The sequence below is a fragment of the Hippocampus bargibanti genome, linkage group LG12 (assembly GCF_051943395.1).
Source record: "Hippocampus bargibanti isolate YZ-2025 linkage group LG12, ASM5194339v1, whole genome shotgun sequence".
NCBI lineage: Eukaryota > Metazoa > Chordata > Actinopteri > Syngnathiformes > Syngnathidae > Hippocampus > Hippocampus bargibanti.
The window spans coordinates 13,153,116-13,169,710 of record NC_142745.1 but is presented as its reverse complement, the minus strand read 5'-3'; the positions used below and the strand labels follow the sequence as shown (position 1 = coordinate 13,169,710).

General features: G+C 41.5%; 1 protein-coding gene and 1 long non-coding RNA gene across 5 annotated transcripts in view; one reads left to right on the top strand and one right to left on the bottom strand.

The window, feature by feature from the left end:
- ephb2b (eph receptor B2b) overlaps nucleotides 1–4,902 on the top strand; it is a 138,180-nt gene extending 133,278 nt beyond the window's left edge. For 3 of the 4 annotated variants that reach the window (XM_089009604.1, XM_089009603.1, XM_089009601.1), the window contains exons 15-16: nucleotides 40–195; nucleotides 1,300–4,902. In XM_089009604.1, coding sequence (XP_088865730.1) covers nucleotides 40–195; nucleotides 1,300–1,408 — 265 coding nt within the window. In that variant the 3' untranslated portion in view covers nucleotides 1,409–4,902. Of the gene's footprint in view, nucleotides 1–39; nucleotides 200–1,299 lie in introns of those variants that run through there. The other variant, XM_089009605.1, reaches the window with a different exon arrangement.
- Nucleotides 4,903–5,861: 959 nt separating this feature from the next.
- On the bottom strand, nucleotides 5,862–15,549 carry LOC148890535 (uncharacterized). The gene is made up of 3 exons (XR_016116620.1): nucleotides 15,355–15,549; nucleotides 9,081–9,206; nucleotides 5,862–5,981 (listed from the first exon to the last, which is right to left on the bottom strand). It is a non-coding gene; the product is annotated as an uncharacterized LOC148890535 (long non-coding RNA).
- Between the last annotated feature and the right edge of the window lie 1,046 nt (nucleotides 15,550–16,595).

Below are 16,595 nucleotides of genomic sequence, written 5' to 3'. Positions count from 1 at the left end.
ATTCATCCTAATGCATACTGCCTGTGTGCCCCCCCCCAGTGTGCATCTGCCCCTGCTGGACCGCAGCATCCCAGACTTCTCCAGCTTCAGCACGGTGGATGAGTGGCTGGACGCCATCAAGATGGGCCAGTATAAGGACAACTTTGCCAGTTCGGACTTCACTACTTTTGATGTGGTGTCCCAGATGACCATGGAGTAAGTGTCTGTGTAAGCTCTCAGTCGTACAGGAGTGGTCCATCGATGCAAATGTTTCTTCAGTCGTCATCTGTACTTCTTTGAAGTTGTCGGACGTTTCACATCGAAAAGCTAGCAACCACTCATTTGACGGCAATGAAGTTGAAATCTTAGCGAAAGAAAATAGATGGTTTGAAAGTGGAGTAAAAGAAGCTACTTTTATAAAACAGCGAAACCCTTCACTAAATCGCCATAGTGGTGTGGATTTAATTTGGATCGTGCTTAAAACACACTTCTGAGATTGTTACCACATAGGATTAGTTATGCTGATGAGGTGTTACCAGAGCAAATGGAGCAATCGGGCCAGTCCTAGACCATAATCAGTCAGGACAATAAAAGTAATCAGTGAAGCCTCACGAAATGGTCCTCTGCTCCCCCCAACCTTAGAGCAGGGACCTATCACAGCAGAGTCTGGCACCGCCACGTCTGGACAGTAGAGATATATATACAGGATAGGGCCAGAGCTACCAGCAACATTTTAGTTCGCTGACGAAGCCTCTTGGATAAGAAGCAAAATGTTCGACACCTTCAAAGAAGTAGAGATGACGGCTGAGGAAACCTTTTCATGGAGTAAGTGACAATCTATTCTATTCCAACTTTTTCGCATATGTTAAATGAGTTATATTGCAGGGCAAGACAGTTTTATTTATATCATACATTTAATCCATAAATGGACACTCAATATGCTTAACACAACCAAAATCGCAAATCCAGAAAGCATTGAGAAATAGCGACAATATGTCGACGCTCAAAGACAAAGCAAAGAGTGCAAATTTAGCTTACTCAGAATTATTAAAAAGCAAGTTGTAAGAAAGATTTAAGGGAGACAAATAGTTGGCTTTTAACTCATTCACTGCCATTCAGGAATTTATTTGGGAATTGAAAATATGACGTAGAGCGTCATTCCTGAATTTGTTCGGCTTTTTTTGAATTGATTGGGTGCCGATAAAGCGCTGGTCAGACCTCTGGCAATGATTTTCCCCTCTCCACGTGGGATCAGCATTTGCCTTTTGTTTTTTTTCTGTGCTCGGCTCATCCATTCAATGGTTTTTGTAACTGTCACAGTGACATCCTTCGGGTTGGCGTGACATTAGCGGGCCATCAGAAGAAAATCCTCAACAGTGTCCAGATGATGCGAGCCCAGATGAACCAGATCCAATCTGTGGAGGTCTGACCTTCACCAAAGCAGAGCAGCGGTCCGGTGAGAGCTGGTCGGGGTACTCCGCAGCGGGGCTCTCCCTACCCCACCCGGGTGGGCGTCGAGGATGGAGTGGATGCTTTTTGGGTGTGACCCCACCCCACCCCTTCTCTCACCCATTTTTTTTCTTGACACCCCCGTCACTATCCATTCACAGCCAGTTCTGGAACACAGGAGCCCCCAAAATGAAGTGACCAGCAACACTTATTTTTCTTCTTCCACCGCTTTTCATTGATGGTTTTGGTCCTCATTTTGTAAAGAATTTTGTAAGTAAAAAAATAAATGAAATTAAAAAGTTGAAAAATGAAAGGAGTTTATGGACTGTTAAAGACAATAAAATGGTTGTACACTAGATGAGTAGGTGAGCTACCCTTTAAAAGGGCCAGATACAAAAAAAAAGAAAACAAGGATACTGTTTATTTTGGAAAGTGGGCTGAGAATGGAGGAACCATCAAATGGACCTTTTGGCACAGAATGGGAATCTTCTTTTTTTTCAAAATAGTCTGAAATGTTGTGTTGAATATTCCCAGCAATGACAATATTGTTTTTAACCTCGCCCCCTAGTGGATGTATCAAGGACCACTTCTGAGGGCTGACTCACGTGACCAATCCCACCTACTACCTAAAACACCCTGTTCTCTTCCTCCCGTCATAAAGTTGTGTGGCGGACCTCCATCCATCCATTTTTCTTCTTCCAGTCACCACAAACACACACACACACACACACACACACACACACACACACACACACACACACACATACACACACGCACACACATTCCTGTTTCAATGGTTTTTGTGAGGTCTGGATTACTCCAGATAAGGAGTGAGGACCACCGTTGCTGATAAGTTTAGAGAAGAACTAGTGTGACATTTGAACACTAAATGTCACCCCATTTCCCAGTTCAACATCTTTAAAAACAGAGAAATAAAAAGTGGATTTGAAACTGAAATAACAGCAGGAGTGAGGTTTCTGAAAGGGGACATTCAAAGTCCTCGCCCCTGTAGCGAATTTGGTAAAAATATTGTTTTACTTTTTGTGGCAGAAACTTTTTTCTCTCATTAAACACCACACACACACACAGTGTGTAAAAAGTGTGTGTATCCAAGCGAAATGAAAATACACACCACAAAAACATTTTGGGTGAATTTGTGAGGACCTTTCTGAAACTTTTACAGATGCATATATAGACCCTCTAGAAGCCTTTAGAATGAAAAAAATTTGGACCGGCCAAAAGGTCCTCACTTTTCAAAGATGTCCTCACTACGTCTGGTATAAAATGTTAGTGGTCCTCACAAGACTAGTCATGCAAACACACACACATACACACAAATAGACTACAATCAGGTGGATGCAATGTGTTCTATTTCTGCAATTCACAATTTACGTATGCATATTATTGAATTGTTCTGATTTTATTTTGAAGTTTTGTTCTGCAGTGTCGAGAGGGAAAAAAAGCTTGGTATCTTCCATCGGTGCTCTGAGTGGATGATGAAAAGCTGCACAATCATGTAGATAAACAACCTCACTTTAACCCACAGGTGTCAAAGTCAAGGCCCGCGGGCCAAATCCGGCCCGCCACATTATTTTTTATGGCCCGCAAAAGCAAATCAAACTTGTAAAATTCCATGATGATTGCTAAAAGCTGAGCCAAATTTTTTTGGATGTCAACCACAATAAAAGTCATTATTCTTGACTTCAGATTTGAAAATGAGTTATTCATTAATTTGCTGTGTGCTCTATATGTAATATTTAAAGGGATTTAAACATTCTAATGGCTTCCCAAAATTCATAACGGCCCTCGAGAGGAAACCATAACTTCAATGTGGCCCGCGGCAAAAAATGACTTTGACACCCCTGCTTTAACCCATCACCTCCTTGGAGAAGATAATATTATACTTTTTTATATTTTTGAGCTGTCAATCTTTGTCAGTATTGTTTATCACAAGGTGTTTGAAAACATGACTTACCTCTTGAGTGTTTGAAGTGCAAATTTCCAGCCTGGATTCATCACTTTGAGTCTGGTTCCTCCATCGCTGTCCTCTTCCAGACCTCGCTGACCGGGGTACAAGCAAATCCATTTTTTTAGATCTAAAACGATTTTTAAAATGTTATAAACCTCACACATGACAAAGAAAAGTTCTTGCTTCAATTTCCTAGGATGTTTAATATACAGGTACCGTGTTTTTCAACCTATTTTAAGCCAAGGTACGTTTTTTTTACATTGGGAAAATGTTGCGCCACTCCACAAACCAAAAACGTTATAACATTACACCCTGAACAGTATATTTAATTACAATATATTTTCTCAATTTATTTATACACAGTCAGTGTGAAACTACGAGGTCACGGGCTTTTAGCGCTTTCTTGTTTGCCTTTGTGGTTTTTCTTATAAAGGTTGTTCGTTTCTCTGTATTGACACGCAGTTGAAATTCCTTCATTCAATTCATGAACCCATTTACGCCAAGCGTGTTCATATGAGCACAGATAAATTTATTTCCAAATGCGTGAATGTTGTTTCTTGTCCCATTCATTGTTGTTAATTATATATAATTATTATTGGTAAGTATGTACTCCTTTTGAACCTATTTGATATGCTGTTTTGATTTAGTTTTTATTTTTTTAATATAAAGTGATCTGTGTTCATATGAACACGCTTGGCGTAAATGGGTTAAGGCTTATTTTTCAAGGGTCTTTTCCAAGATCCACAAGCCATCCTCCAGTTTGTCGAATAAAACATTGCATTTTAAAACTCGAAACCTAAGCAAACAGGGACCTTGAAAGAAGCCTTAAATTGCCTCATAATGTTCTTTATTTTTCTGTGATTGTTACAGTTACAGTTTAAAGGACAGCATCGAGGCAGGAAAGTTTTTTTTTTTTGTGTAAATTCACATTACGACTGATTGCAGCCAGACTAATGAAGACCCCTTTTTGAATTACGCTTTCTGCTGCTCACTTTTTTTCAAACACTCTACTTGTGGTTTACTGTGAACAATTACTGAACCAAAAAACAAGTCCTCCTCACAGGAAGTTCCACAGTTTGGAAGCGAGGGCCACCAGTGAAATGACAAAAGGGACTCATGTGCTGCAGCCCCCTCTGCTGTCGTTGTTGTTACATGCAGCTTCGAAGCGTGCGCTAACGGACCGTCCTCAATTCCTACGGGATCCACATTACCCCGTGCTCTTCCCACACCTCACCTCACACCCCCACCTTGACCTTCGCCACTCGAGATGTCAGTTCGGGTGGGAGTGCATTCGTATGCTCCTCGTTAAGCGCCTCGCCAGCCAGCACCGGTTCGGAATCCGAAGGCAACCAATGTGGGACCATGTTGTATTTCTGTATAAATGTATATTGACTGTAACCCTGTGAATGATGTAACGAGTTCATTATTTGTAATATTGTCATTGGTTTATTTTCTAAAAACTAGAAACGCTCGATTTGATTCTCCTCAATAAAAAAAATCTGTTATTAAAAAAAAAGTTGTATTTATTTTTAAATTACCTTTTTTATACTGACGGTACAAATGAGTACCACCATACATTTTTAACAATAATACATTTAATTTATAAGCACCTTTTTCCTCATAGAAAATAAAGGAGAGGAACTTTCTTACCAAATTTGCTGTCTGTACAAGTTAGTACCATACCATTCTTCCGGTATCTCGCGAAAAATTGAATTCACATAAGTAGGGCGGGCGACCTCCCAAATGGGTCACAAATGTCAGAAGCCATCAACGTCACCAAGTCATGCTTTCAAATGTGATGGGAAAATGGATTCTGAGAATTTGGAAGTGATGTGCACACAGGCTAACTTTGAACATATTAACTTAATTTAAAATGTAGGAGATCCTACTCAGTGAGGACAGTATTGTTGTGGACGTAAAACTCTGATACACTATCAAGAATAGAATTTCTATTCTTTACGGCTAACATATTGATTTAACGTAGGATAATTTCAAAATATAAATTATTGACGTTTGCCATAAAATAGGAGGGTCCAACCAGTCGATCGCAATCGACGGTATCTTGTGAACGAGAGTGTGTGTGTGCGTGTGTGTGTGTGTGTGTGTGTGTGTGTGTGTGTGTGTGTGTGTGTGTGTGTGTGTGTGTGTGTGTGTGTGTGTGTGTGCGCGCGCGCGTGTGTGTGTGTGTGTGTGTGTGTGTGTGTGTGTGTGTGCGCGCGCGCGTGTGTGTGTGTGTGTGTGTGTGTGTGTGTGTGTGTGTGTGTGTGTGTGTGTGTGTGTGTGTGTGTGCGTGTATTCACACGGTGCATGTCTTATTTATATTATATATTTTTGTGTTAGTGCACACTGGACAACATCTTTCTACTAGTTTAACTTTCACAAAAAAAATATTTGAAAAAATAATATCATAAAACTAAACCTTTTAATGTCCGGCAGCTGCTTCACCGGAAGTTGTTTGAGGTGGGCCGTCTCCACTTGCAGGTTGTGATTAGAGCTGTTGCCATAATCCTTTTTTGTTGTTGGTGGTCTTTTCATTCAAAGTTTCGTGTCCAATTCACCGATGGCACTGGCAAAAAAAGGGAATCTGAAATATCAGGAGAGACATTTTAAAACAATACACATGAGCCATGATGGTGACGTTGTTGCACTGAAGACTCTTCCAAAGTGGTGTCAGGTCTCCATTAAGGTATGTCCTAATTATTTTTTTACGAATTCACAAGCTCTTCTATAAACTTTATTTTTCCTCTTCTGTTTTGAAATTATTTGAAATGTTAAAAAATATATTGTAAATGATAAAAAACGCGAACCCAAGCGGAAATGCAGACTCCTTACCGCGCATGCGCACAGTGTGCTTTTTCTCGACTGACTGTACACTACGCAACGATTAAAAAATATTCGATTGAGGATTACGAGCTGAATTTGAGCCAAAATGGTCTTTTATGAAGGGTTCACAATTAAAAAAATACTCATGTTATTTTTTTTAGTACGCCGTACATTATTTGAAATCGTAAAAAAGCGTACAAATTATGGGGAAAACGTATCGTTTGTTAGGTATTTCCTGGCACGCTGTGGCTCACCAAACACTAACATGCATTTTATTCTCTTTCACAATCTTTTTATTTTATATGTTAAAGGTCAACCGACGTCTCCGGACAAGTTGTGTCCATAATTTGTAAAATATCTTCAAATGACTTCTACTGGGCGTATTTTACAAAGATTCCACAGCATATAGCTATATGTTACGTTTTAAAGGACAACCCAAAACACTCAGTGTGATTATTTTAGTCAAATGCTAAACACCAATAAAAATGACTTAGTGTTCAAAATCTGCAAAAAAAATTGAGCTGCGAATTGGGCATTTTCAGAAAGTCCCGCCCTCGGTTCGTGACGTCACGCCAAGACGTCTTGCATTGAGAGTGAATCAAAACAATGGCTTCAGATTTGGAGAATATGCTTTTTTGTTACACATCCAGTTATGAATATGATTCAAATAGTTCTGAAGAGGAGCATACATGTGTGCAATTGATTACAGAATTTATTCCGTACCATTTTGAGGCAACATTGGGGGGAAATGTATCACCTAAAAAGAGGCAGAAAATGGCGTCCAAGCTCCTGTGAGGAATTAATCACCCCGTTTCCTCAGGCTGATAAATTCCTTCCATGGAGCTTGGTCGCCCTCTTCTGGCGGATTTTTGGTGCAACCCAAGGTTTTCAGCCCAAACAAGTACAGCAAAATACATTGACGTGATGGAAGGACTGCAACAATGTCCAACATTGGGGGGAAATCTCTCACCCAAAAAAAGAGGCAAAAAATGGCGACCTCCTGTGGCCACCTCCGTTTCCACAGGCTGATAAACTCCTTATATGGCGCTTGGACACCCTCTTCTGGCCTTCCGGCGGCTTTTGGGTGCAACACGAGGTCCCCAGACCAAACAAGTACAGCAAAATACTTGGACGTGATGGAAGGACCGCTACAATGCGTCTTTTTCTACGGTCACGGGCGGTCCTTTAGTGACGTCACGTACGGACTCGTCACCAACTCAAAAACAAGACTTCCTGAATATTGAATTGAATTGGATTTGCCTTCAGCGCGAGTCTTAAAACGTACAATATAGCTATATGCGGTGGAATATTTGTAAAATACGCTCAGTAGAAGTCATTTGAAGCCATTTTACAAATTATGGACACAACTTGTCCAGAGACGTCGGTTATCCTTTAAAACTCGCGCTGAATATTCAGGAAGTCTTGTTTTTGAGTTGGTGATGAGTCCTCACCCTACATCACTGAAGGAACGCCCCTGACCGATAAAAGGACACATCGTAGCAGTCCTTCCATCACGTCAATGCATTTTGCTGTACTTTGGTCTGAAAACTTCGTGTAGGACAGTGACGTGCGGTGAGGTTCATGGCTGGAGAGGCACTGACGTCATCGATGACGTCACCGCTCGTCTCTACTTGAACGATAAATGTGAAAATCCAGCGATTTTGAAAAAATCCTAAAACGGTGAAGTTAAATGCACAAGAACTTTAAAGTACAAATCACTAAATACATCTAACTGTTTAATTTATTTTTTCATTTGATATTTCCATGACAGCTTTCCATGATGACAGGTGAGGCACTGCCTCACCTTCCTCCACTGACTACACGTCACTGGTGTAGGACCAAAAAGAGGCAGAAGAGTCCGTCAAAGCTCGATGTAAGGAATTAATCAGCCCGTTTCCACAGGCTGATTAATGTGGAAACGGGCTGATTAATTCCTTACACGGCTTTGTCGCCATTTTCTGCCTTTTTTGGGTGCGTCATTTCCCACCCCTGATGCCTCAAAATGACACGGAATTCTTCAATCGATTGCAAACATGTATGCTTTCTTCTTCAGAACTATTTGAATCATATCCACAACTGGATGAGTAACAAGAAAGCATATTCTCCAAATCTTCAGCCATTGTTTTGATTCTCCAGTAAGGCAAGACGTCTTGGGCTGACATCACGAAAAAGGGGGAGGGACCTTCTGAAACTGGCCACTTCCGGGTTCATTTTTTGCAGATTTTGGACACTTTAAGTCATTTTTATTGGTGTTTTGCATTTGACTAAAACTATCATACTCTGTGTTTTGGGTATTTTATATGCTATAAAACGTTTTTCTGATGTCAATTAAGAATCAAAAAAGTGATCTCGGTTGTCCTTTAAAGCGCTTTGTTACGGCTTGTTAAAGCGCCATGTAAATCTATACTGTATGAATATTCAAATTAAAATCAACGACAGCACAGTATAGTCTTTGACTGTCCACATGGGGGCAGTGTCGTCACGGGTTAAATTCTAAAAGCTTTACAGGTCTCAGTAATCTATTGCCTTTGGAGAATCTCATGCCTATCTATCCTGCCGCAATAAACATTTTATGCATTCAAGTGCTAGTGGATGGAATTTATGGACTCACGTCCCACCCCCCATACACGCAGACGAAATGTCAGCAAAGAGCTCTTCTTTGGCACTCTGCAGGAATATTTGAGTAACCCTGCACAGTGGCAGCACATTATTAAGTCTGAGTGTGAGCCCGGAAGGGCCAAAGATCATCGCCAGTCTTCTTCCGTGTCACATTACTTGTCGCAATATATGCTGAATTAAGTAAAGCATCTTTGAGTTGTCATGTTCAGTCAGACTGATTCCACTTGTGCTTGCAACTCACATGACTCAGTCACCTTGGTGACCGTCCTGTGGTAGGTGTGACTTTGCAAAGAGTCTTGCCGTGGGGAAATCCATCACCGTCATTGGGGCCCAAAATCAGTCTTGGCCAATCACAATGGAGTCCCCGCTGACCACATACAAAAGAGACACGAGAACTTGGGTTATTTTTATCCTTGTACTCAGCATGTTGTCTTCCTGCCCACTGATATACACACACACACTTCAAACTTGAGTAGCTTGACCTCTGAAGTATAAGTGGAGGCATAATGCTGCTTTCAAGGAATCTAGGAAATAAGACATTTCAAGTCCTATTAAGGAAACGTGCAATGCAATGAGCCGAGAGGACTCTAAATTTGCTCAATATTCTGTGGGTACCTGGAATTTGAGTAAAAATGACAAAAACCCTGGCACTGGAGTGGATTCTTATCCCATGACTGTGAAGTGTCCTTGGGAGTTTTGAATATTCAGAATACTGTATTGAGTTTTAGAACGACATAAACATTCAATGCAGCGTAAGAAACCTTAGACTCTCTTCTTTGATCAGAAAAAAAGAGTTAATTCTTAAGTTATATGAGTCTGAAGTTATATGAGCTTCAAATGAGGGTGGCTGTCCAAAACACAATGCAATACATACATATTGGTTTATATTGAACTTTAACAACAGCTGTAGCTGGAACAAAGCACTAACATGGAAAAAATGGGAAATGCTGCCACTTTGTGGAAGAGAAAAATCATTGCCAGAGGTCTGACCAGCACTTGATCGGCACCCTAGCATGAAAAAACCAAAACCCAAACAAATTCGAGAATGGCGCTCTATGTCATATTTCCAATTCCTGAATACATTTGTGAATGAGTTAAGAAAATACAATGGTTTAGATGAAAAAAAATGTCATGGAAAGCTAATTATAACTCGGTGTTTTCATTTCACCACTTGTGACTTGACAATGCAAACCCGATTGATTTCCCCTATGCCAGTGGTGTCAAACTCATATTTGTCGCGGGTCACATTGTAGTTACGGTTTCCCTTGGAGGACCGTTATGAATTTTGGGAAACCATATACAGTGAGACCTCAACTGACGAACACCTTATATTACAAACTTTTCTTACGAATGTCAAATTTATGAAAATTAAACCTTATAATAAGCACTATTTTCATATTACACATCCACCACGGCTGGAACACCAAAGCACACGACCTTCGGATCTGGCGGAGTGATCTTCGGCGGAAGCACACGACCGAACAGCGCTCCAGACGGCGCTACTTTCCACACCCCGTCTCTCTGAATTCACACATCCATCGCCTCCGAGGAGCTTTTTGCAGATAATTTTACTATTATGAGACCGGAAAATAAACACCACAGGCTCGTGTTCAGCCTCAGTTCAAATGTGGTGCGTTACTATGAATACATTGAAGAAACTACCAGCCGTACACATCTACTCTGCTCTGTTTGTTTGTCATCCAAGACTTGGGTGCGTTCAGGTTCGAGAATAGCGCACAACTTCTCATGACTCTAGGCTGTTTGGAACCGTTTTTCAAATTTGAAGTAAAAAAAGCATGACTGTTTTTGGGATTTTCATGGGACAATTTGAAATTTTGGTTCGGACTTTAACAAGCATCATGGAATTTCGCAAGTTAGATTTGCTTTCGCGGGCTGAGCCCCGGGCCTTGACTTTGACACCTGTGCACTATGCCACAACCTCACGTAAAAAAAAAAAAACGCATGCCGTTCCATCGTCCAGATGTTTCCGATGACCTCTGGCTGAAGCCGTGCGGTGCCAATTACTAAACCAATGATGCAAAAGCGACAATGTCCGGTCCGCCCCCGCACACGCCATACTTGATGACGAAATGTAACCGCCAATGTATCCTTCTCCCATCCCGGGGAAGCATTATGTCGCTTCAGCACGCTGGGCTGTGGATAACAGCTGCTGTCTGAGGAGGCGTCCCGTCAATCACTGAACCCCCCTTCTAGCAGTTTGACAAGGTCGTTGGGCCTGGTGTGACATCAGCAGATTATCGTCCGGCTCCGTTGGCTTGAAGACAAAAGAACACACGTGATTCATAGAAACGAGAGATTGAGTGTCTATCTATATTTTTACGCATGCGTCTGAACCCCGAGGCCTTCAGAACGTGACTCGTTCACGATGGCGCTACAGTGCAGATGCCAGCAGCTGTCGCACAATGAAGACACACACCAATGTTCTCGATAAAATTCACATTTATACAAATAAACAGTTTCACTGTTGGGGCAATTTGCTGTACAAACACATTTTGAACCTTTTTTTACACATCATTTTATTTTCTCTGACCTCTGTTTATCTGGTCAATACGGAAGTGCGTTAGGGCCAAGTTGAAGTATATTGAACCTGGAAGTGGCCAGTTTCAGAAGGTCCAGTCTTGTGAGACAAGATAATTTGCAGAACAGAAGTGGGTAACTGTGGAGTTGCAGTTATGCCCCCTTGTCCATGGTCTTCAAACTTTAAGTCACGACTAAAAATATTATGCTGCGTGTTTTGGGTATTTTAGATGCAAGACGTCTTGCCTTGCTCGAGAATCAAAACAATGGCTTCAGATTCGGAGAAGATGCTTTCTTGTGACTCATCCAGTTATGAATATGATTCAAATAGTTCTGAAGACGTCTTGCCTTGCTCGAGAATCAAAACAATGGCTTCAGATTCGGAGAAGATGCTTTCTTGTGACTCATCCAGTTATGAACATGATTCAAATAGTTCTGAAGAGGAAAGCATACATGTTTACAATCGATTAAAGAAGTCCTTCCGTATCATTTCGAGGCGTATGGACAGAAATGTAGCACCCAAAAAATGCAATGGGAATGGGCTGATTTGTTTCTGCTGGGAATTTGTGTCAACTAGTATCAAATAGTAGTCTTGGTGCAACACACAACGATTCACCATCACATAACTTTTATATTATTTGTGTTTTCCTTTTAATTTCACCATCAACACGGATCAACACGATCAGCGTGCGAGTCTTAAAACGTAAAATATAGCTATATGTAGTGGAATCTTTGTAAAATACGCTCAGTACAAGTCATTTGAAGCGATTTTACAAATTATGGACACAACTTGTCCGGCAACGTCGGTTGTCCTTTAAATCTAGCAAATTTGTGACTTTAAATCTAGCAAAGTTGCGACTTTGAAACTTGCAAATTTGCGAGTGTTTTCTTAGAATAATACCCCAATCTCTAAAAAAATATATAATTCAACTTGGCCCTAATGCCCTTCCGTATGTCAATAATGTTACATCATGCCGGTCTTTTTACAAAAACACCACACCATAAAAAAAAAACTCTAAACGCAATAATTTAAATTAGCATTTTGTGGCTCATTCGAATTGATCTTTAACTCATTGCCTGCCATTCAACAATTGTATTTGATAATAGAAAATATGACATAGAGCGCCATTCCTGAATTTGTTCGGGTTTTGTTTCATCATGCTTGGGTGCCGATAAAGCGCTGGCCATGGCCGCTGGCAAAGTTTTTCCCTTCCAGAAGGGGGCAGCATTGCCTTTATTTCCTTGTTAGCACTTTGTTACAGCTTCAGCTGTTGTTAAGGCGCATTTAAAATTGTTCATATTAACCTTAAATCAATGCTTGATGTCTTCCCCCCCTCGTCCTCACAGAAACTGGACGCTTTTTGTCCTAACGGTGACTGATATGTGTCAAACCGGGGAAGGTCACTCGTCCTTCCTCCCGTGCCAATCTGATTTTTCGCCCCGTTCTGATTGTTTCCTCCTGAAGGTCCTTGTGTTTAAACAGCCCTTGTCTGTGTTCTGTGTGAGCTCAATGTACTTTGTAGCTCTTGGAATTATGATGCAAACAGTGCCATATCGGCCCATAACACATTTCACATAATGTGCTGTGAAAGTTTTCTTAGGATCCAAAAAGTAGTACCTTACCGACCATGTTTTCCCCAAATAGTGCAGCGTAGGATTCGAGTGCCTGCGCTGAACCCAAAACCCCTCATCAAGAGCACCCAGCCATCTCATTCGCTATGGCAGTTGGGGAAGGCGCGAGACGGCCTTTTAAAAAGTTGGGGGTGGGATGTGGGGGGTAGCTCATTGGGACAGGCCGCACGCATCTTCGCGCAGCAGACAACGTGACTGCCAAAAAGTAGGGATATTGGAACGAAAATGCTCGAGGTGGACCATTTTTATTGGACAAGAGGTTGCTGAAATGTCGAGCTTCATTGGGTGTTTAACTCATTCACTGCTACTCATTCATTCCTGAATTTACTTGACGTACAACGGCATTACAGAATTTGTTCGGGTTTTTGTTTTTCTTGTGGGCGGTGCAGATAAAGTGCTGGCAAAACATCTGGCAATGTTTTTCCCTTCCACAAGTGGGCAGCATTTCCCTTTTTTTCCACATTAGCGCTTTGTTCCAGTTTTAGCTATTGTTAAAGCGCTATATAAACCAATATGTATGTATCATATTTTATTTTGGACAGCCACCCTCATTTCAAGCTCATATAACTCCAGAGCCATATAATTTGGCAATCAACTCTTTTTTTCTGATGAAAGAAGAGTGTCTAAGGCACTGGTGTCAAATTCAAGGCCCGGGGGCCAAATCCGGCCCACCACAGCATTTTTTTTTCGTCGGCCCGTGAAAGCAAATCAAACTTTCCATGATGCTTGCTAAAATCTGAACCAAAATTGTATATTTTTGGATGTAAACCACAATAACACTCATTATTCTTTACTTCAGATTTTATTCTTGACTTCAGATTTGAAAACTAGTTATTCATTATTTTTTGTGTGCTCCATATGTAATATGTGGATGGGATTTAACATTCTAATGGCTACCCCAAATTCATAACGGCCCTTGAGAGAAAACCATAACTACAATGTGCCCTGCGGCAAAAAATGACTTTGACACCCGTGGCCTAAGCTTTCTTATGCAGCATTCAATGTTTATGTAGTCCTAAAAGTGGTATTTGAATGAAAATGACAAAAACCCTGGCACTGGAGTGGACAGATTTTTGCATGTCTGGCAGTAAATGAGTTAAAAAACGTTTTGTGTGAACCGTATGACTAAACTTGTCTCTCCTCGAACAAACTTAACAAACAAACACTTGGGTATGTGGCCTCCATACCATTAAAAGAAGATCGGTTTCATGAATACAATCATGAGTAGATTTTGCTCATTTTTTGCAATGCTTTTTTGGTATTGTACTTGTGGGTGTTTACTATGAATTTTACAAATAGACACCCCTCTACAAAAGTACCGGCTGATATGAGTGACAGTGGAGCTGGACTGTGTGCGATTAGAGCTGAGCTGTTAATTCTTTGAACATTGTCATCATTATTAGGGTTGTGCAAACACTGCAACGGCAGAAAGTAATCTCCGCAAGCTGCCACTTTCGACAGACAAATGATGACAGGGGTGTACGCTGACAGAAGCCAAACAAAAGGATCACACGATGGCTTCAGTGACTATTTTGTCAGCGTCTAATAACTTCATATCAGTGGGTGGCAGTGCATGTCACTCCTAGGCCTTCAGTGGTGCTACCTCTGAATCACTTCACAACTGCGAGTGTGGTTTGATTTACTACACGTCCACTCGAGGCTTGTGACTTGAAGAAACTTAAGAAATACTATCATTAAACTGCTCAAATGTTTACTATGAACGTGTGGATTCATCATAACCTCATAAAATTGCAATATTATTTGCCATGTTTGCTAGCTTCAGAGCTGTTCAACCTTTCACAATGATGTCCATCTATACTGTAATCTTGAAAAGTCCGTCTTGAAAATGGCCTTAACAGTCTATTTGCAACCAAATCCATTTTTCCTCCTCTTTCAGCCATTGTGGATTGACAAAACCACTATTAAATCAACGCAGCTAGTTATACTATGATTGGCTACTGACTAGCGAATCATGTGACCAGAATCAGAAAGCCTTTAATCGTCCCACAATGGGGAAATGTGCAGTCCACAGCAGCAATTTGAAAGGGGATTGGGGGGTGGGGGGAAAGGACAACAAAAACAACAAACACAAGATATTCTAAGCATAATAAAAAATGTCAGAAGACTGAGGGTGTATACTGTAACTGTGCAAAATTGTTTCATAAAAAAAACTGTACATAGTGCAAGTATCAAAGAAAAGGCATATTGATATATGTAGCTGTATTGCATCAAGATAAGGTGGCTGTGCTTTTTACAGTACAAGAGTCAAGGGTTTTTTTGTGTGTTTTTTTCACAAGTGATTCTTAAGAAGCCTGGCAGCAGTCGGTAGGAACGAGCGGCGGTACCTCTCCTTCTTGGTGTAGTAGTCTCTGGCTGAAGGAGGTACCCAGTGCTGTCAGGGTAGGAGGGGCTGTCCATCATAGCTTTTAGTTTAGCTAGCATCCGTCTGTTGCCCACCTCCTCCAGAGAGTCCTGCGAGCAGCCCAGGACAGACTGGCCCTCTTGACCAGGCGCTCCAGTCTTCCTGTCCCGGGTGGTGATGCTGCCTGACGATCAGACAATGCCATAATTGATGACTGAAGCAACCACAGAGTCATAGAAAGTCTTTAGGAGTGACCCCTGAACCCCAAAAGACCTCAGTTTCCTAGGTTGGAAGAGGCGACCAGCCAATCAATGCAAAAACTCTGACATTTCCAGCGTCTTCCAGCAAGCCTTGGGTTGCCAACTCGAACTCTGATTGGTTAAAGCAACAGCTTCATCAGCATTGATTTTTATGCTCCAGAGCCTGCAGAACTGATTGTGAAGGCGAGCAGAGAAGGCCTTGCAGGTCATCATGGTCCACCACTGCTCCATATACAGCAATCACTGATACCGTTGACTTTATTCTGCATTCAGGGTGCATTCTTTCCTGATAATCGCGCATGAGGTTGGCTTCTTTTTGTATATTCTATCTGCGTACTCAACATGAAGGTCAATGAGAAACAAAAGACTTGTCATAAAAAAGTCAAATTTGTAAAATTTGTTCGAGCGTATGTCTTCCTTCTGTAAATCCTATTGGAGGATGAGTCAGATTCATTTGAATTTTTGCCCTGCAATTTTTGAGACCAGCGCCCACCTAGAGGCGGTTCAAAGACTTGCACCCTCGTGTGGAAACAAATTGTAAAATGACGCTAAAACAGTCGCTTCCCGCCTCCGTGCGCATCCTCAACAATCCCCCCGAACAAGACCACCCGCTGGGGGGGGAGGTACCCACCCTTCCCAAATGTCAAAGGACGTCTCAAAGAAATAACAGCAGCTGCTACTGCTGCCGCGTCTTCCGCATGCCGCCGCCTCATTCCGGGAAACGTCGAAAGGGGCAATGTGACATTTACACCAAGCTCCTCTTTGACGTCCTCGCCAGTCTGTTTTTCTTATAGAAATAAGGCCCTCAAGTCGTTCTTTTACTCCGACCAAAGCGAAGCATCACACTGGCTTTGACATTCATCAATAATGGATGGGTGGAGCTTAATTACAGTGGGCGAGAACTATCACACTGGGAATGGGCTGACTACCGCTGAGGGCTGGAAATTTATGAGGCCACAAGTGT